Source organism: Rhinopithecus bieti, unplaced genomic scaffold (assembly GCF_001698545.2).
Source record: "Rhinopithecus bieti isolate Rb0 unplaced genomic scaffold, ASM169854v2 scaffold_49872, whole genome shotgun sequence".
Taxonomy (NCBI): Eukaryota; Metazoa; Chordata; class Mammalia; order Primates; family Cercopithecidae; genus Rhinopithecus; species Rhinopithecus bieti.
The window spans coordinates 5,935-9,291 of NW_016895049.1; the positions used below are offsets into that span (position 1 = coordinate 5,935).

General features: G+C 57.2%; 1 protein-coding gene across 1 annotated transcript in view; it reads left to right on the forward strand.

The window, feature by feature from the left end:
• Window positions 1-3,312, forward strand: part of LOC108525971 (polycystin-1-like) — a gene marked incomplete at its 5' end in the record, with an annotated part of 8,865 nt that extends 5,553 nt beyond the window's left edge. The window contains 6 exon segments of the mRNA XM_017866710.1: window positions 322-611; window positions 698-841; window positions 935-1,145; window positions 1,235-1,365; window positions 3,042-3,157; window positions 3,247-3,312. Coding sequence (XP_017722199.1) covers window positions 322-611; window positions 698-841; window positions 935-1,145; window positions 1,235-1,365; window positions 3,042-3,157; window positions 3,247-3,312 — 958 coding nt within the window.
• Window positions 3,313-3,357: the final 45 nt, after the last annotated feature.

Genomic DNA, 3,357 nt, shown 5'->3' on the forward strand with positions numbered 1-3,357 from the left:
AAAAAAAAAAAAAAAAAAAAAACTGTCACCTGGGTCTGTCACTGGGAGAGAAGGAGGGGACACAGCTTCACGCTTTGTAGTCTCTGCATGAACTGAGGGACGGGTGTGTGGTGTGGGTCACTGGTTGTGGTGTGACAGGCGTGGATGGGTGTGCAGCGGGGGTTCACTGGTTGTGGTGTGGACTGAGATGTGTGCAGCCGTGTTTGCATGTCACAAGTTACAGTTCTCTCCGTGTAATTTAATTATGTCCTTGCGGCCTTGCTGTTTATTGGACAAACTGCAGTAACCGCAGCCCCTCATGTGTGGCAGAGCTGTGTAAAGCCTTGACTGCCCATGCGGCATCTTGAGTGCACAGAGGCCAAAGCTGAGACGACTTGCCTGGGATGCTACACGTGTTGGGCAGCAGACAGAGCCTCCCACCCCTCCCTCTTGCTCCCCAGGTACCACGGCCCATGTGGGTATCATGCTGTATGGGGTGGACAGCCGGAGCGGCCACCGGCACCTGGACGGTGATAGAGCCTTCCACCGCAACAGCCTGGACATCTTCCAGATCGCCACCCCGCACAGCCTGGGCAGTGTGTGGAAGATCCGAGTGTGGCACGACAACAAAGGTCTGTGTAGACCCTGCGGAGCTCTGCCTCTCTGCCCCCGCATTGGGGTGCCCCGCGAGCTTGACCTCCCTCCTGCACCTCTGCAGGGCTCAGCCCCGCCTGGTTCCTGCAGCACGTCATTGTCAAGGACCTGCAGACAGCCCGCAGTGCCTTCTTCCTGGTCAATGACTGGCTGTCGGTGGAGACGGAGGCCAACGGGGGCCTAGTGGAGAAGGAGGTGCTGGCGGCGAGTAAGGTCTCGTTCCATGTTCCTGCTGTGTGGGAGGTTGGGCGGGGTGGTCCTGCCCCAAGGCCTCCTGCAGCTGGGCCCTCCCTGCCCCCAGGCGACGCAGCCCTATTGCGCTTCCGGCGCCTGCTGGTGGCTGAGCTGCAGCGCGGCTTCTTTGACAAGCACATCTGGCTCTCCATATGGGACCGGCCACCTCGCAGCCGCTTCACCCGCATCCAGAGGGCCACCTGCTGCGTCCTCCTCATCTGCCTCTTCCTGGGCGCCAACGCCATGTGGTACGGGGCTGTTGGAGACTCTACCTACAGGTGGGTGCCGTAGGGGTCGGGACAGCCTCTTCCTGCCCAGCCCTTCCTGCCCCTCAGCCTCACCTGTGTGGCCTCCTCTCCTCACACAGCGCGGGGCGTGTGTCCAGGCCGCGCCCGCTGAGTGTCGACACAGTTGCTGTTGGCCTGGTGTCCAGCGTGGTTGTCTATCCCATCTACCTGGCCGTCCTCTTTCTCTTCCGGATGTCCCGGAGCAAGGTGGGCTGGGGCTGGGGACCCGGGAGTACTGAGAAGGGAGCCTGGGCCTCCGCACCACGCCCAGGGCTACTCTCCAGTACTGCAGCCAGAGGGAAAGGTGCCCACCAAAGGCTGGCTCTCGGGAAGGGTCAACACACTTGAGCAGCCTTAGCTAGACCGACCAGGGAGAAAGAGAGAAGACTCAGATGCCAGAATCATGAAAGAACGAGGGCACTTCACTGCCAACCCTGCAGACGTTAACAGAACCTAAGCCCATGGTACGGACAACTGCACAGCAGCACACCAGAGAACTCAGAAGAAGCGAGCACACAGCTGCGCACGCTTCCGAAACGCTCTTCAGAAGAAAATCTCAGTACATCTACAGCAAGTGAAGAGGCCGAGTCAGTCCCTTAGAAACCTCCCACTGGCTGGGCACGGTGGCTCACGCCTGTAATCCCAGCACTTCAGGAGGCTGAGGTGGGCGGATCTTAGTCCAGGAGTTTGAGACCAGCCTGGGCAGACCCCATCTGTATAAAACAAAAAAAAAAAATTCCCTAGCCGGGCGCGGTGGCTCAAGCCTGTAATCCCAGCACTTTGGGAGGCCGAGATGGGCGGATCATGAGGTCAGGAGATCGAGACCATCCTGGCTAACACGGTGAAACCCCGTCTCTACTAAAAAATGCAAAAAAACTAGCCGGGCGAGGTGGCGGGCGCCTGTAGTCCCAGCTGGTCGGGAGGCTGAGGCAGGAGAATGGCGTAAACCTGGGAGGCGGAGCTTGCAGTGAGCTGAGATCCGGCCACTGCACTCCAGCCTGGGCCACAGAGCGAGACTCCGTCTCAAAAAAAAAAAAAGAAATTCCCGCAAAGAGAAGCCCAGGCTCAGAGCCTTCAGTATATAATTCTTCTAAACAGTTGAAGAAGAATTAACACCAATCCTTCACACACTCTTTCCAAGAAATACAGCAGGTGGGAACTCTTCCCATTCATACAGAAATGGTAGGCTGCACCCCTTAGGAATACACACATGGGGTTCCTCAACAGGTCACATGCAAACCAACCCCAGCAGCACACAGAGAAGGCGCATGTGCCGCGACCAGGAGGGGTTGTTCCTGAGTCCATGGCAGGAACTGGTGGCCACATGTGGCTGCTCATATTTAAGTTAATTAAAATGAAATGATGGCCGGGCATGGTGGCTCACACTTGTAATCCCAGCACTTTGGGAGGCCGAGGCCAGCAGATCACTTGAGGTCAGGAGTTCAAACCAGCCTGGCCAGCACGGTGAAACCCCATCTCTGCTAAAATACAAAAAATCAGCTGGGTATCGTGGCAGGCACCTGTAATCCCAGCTACTCAGGAGGCTGAGGCAGGACAATCGCTTGAATGTGGGATGTGAAGGTTCCAGTGAGCTGAGATTGCGCCACTGCGCTCCAGCCTGGCTGACAGAGTGAGACTCTGTCTAAAATAATAAATGAAATTTAAAACTCTGTTCCTTAGCTGCACCAGTTGCCTGTCAAGTGCTCAGTAGCACACGTTGCAAGGGGCTGCCATCACGGACAGTGGAGATGTCACATATAACCACCATTCTAGAACATTCTGTCGGATGGCACTGGGCTCTGCCCTGTCTGCTGAGGAGGTGGCTTCTCATCCCTGTCCTGAGCAGGTCTGAGCTGCTGCCCTCTGACCACTGCCCTTATCCTGCAGGTGGCTGGGGCCTGAGCCCCACGCCTGCCAGGCAGCAGGTGCTGGACATCGACAGCTGCCTGGACTCATCCGTGCTGGACAGCTCCTTCCTCACGTTCCCAGGGCTCCACGCTGAGGTGAGGGCTCCACTGGGGGGGTCCCAGGCTGGGCTGGGGATCCTGTCATCTTGGGGCAGCTTGGACTAAAGACACTGTGCATCTCTTAGCAGGCCTTTGCTGGACAGATGAAGAGTAACTTATTTCTGGATGATTCTAAGAGGTGGGTTTCCTAGAGCAACCTTGAGCCCTGGTGCAGGTCACTGTGTCTGGAGTGCCAG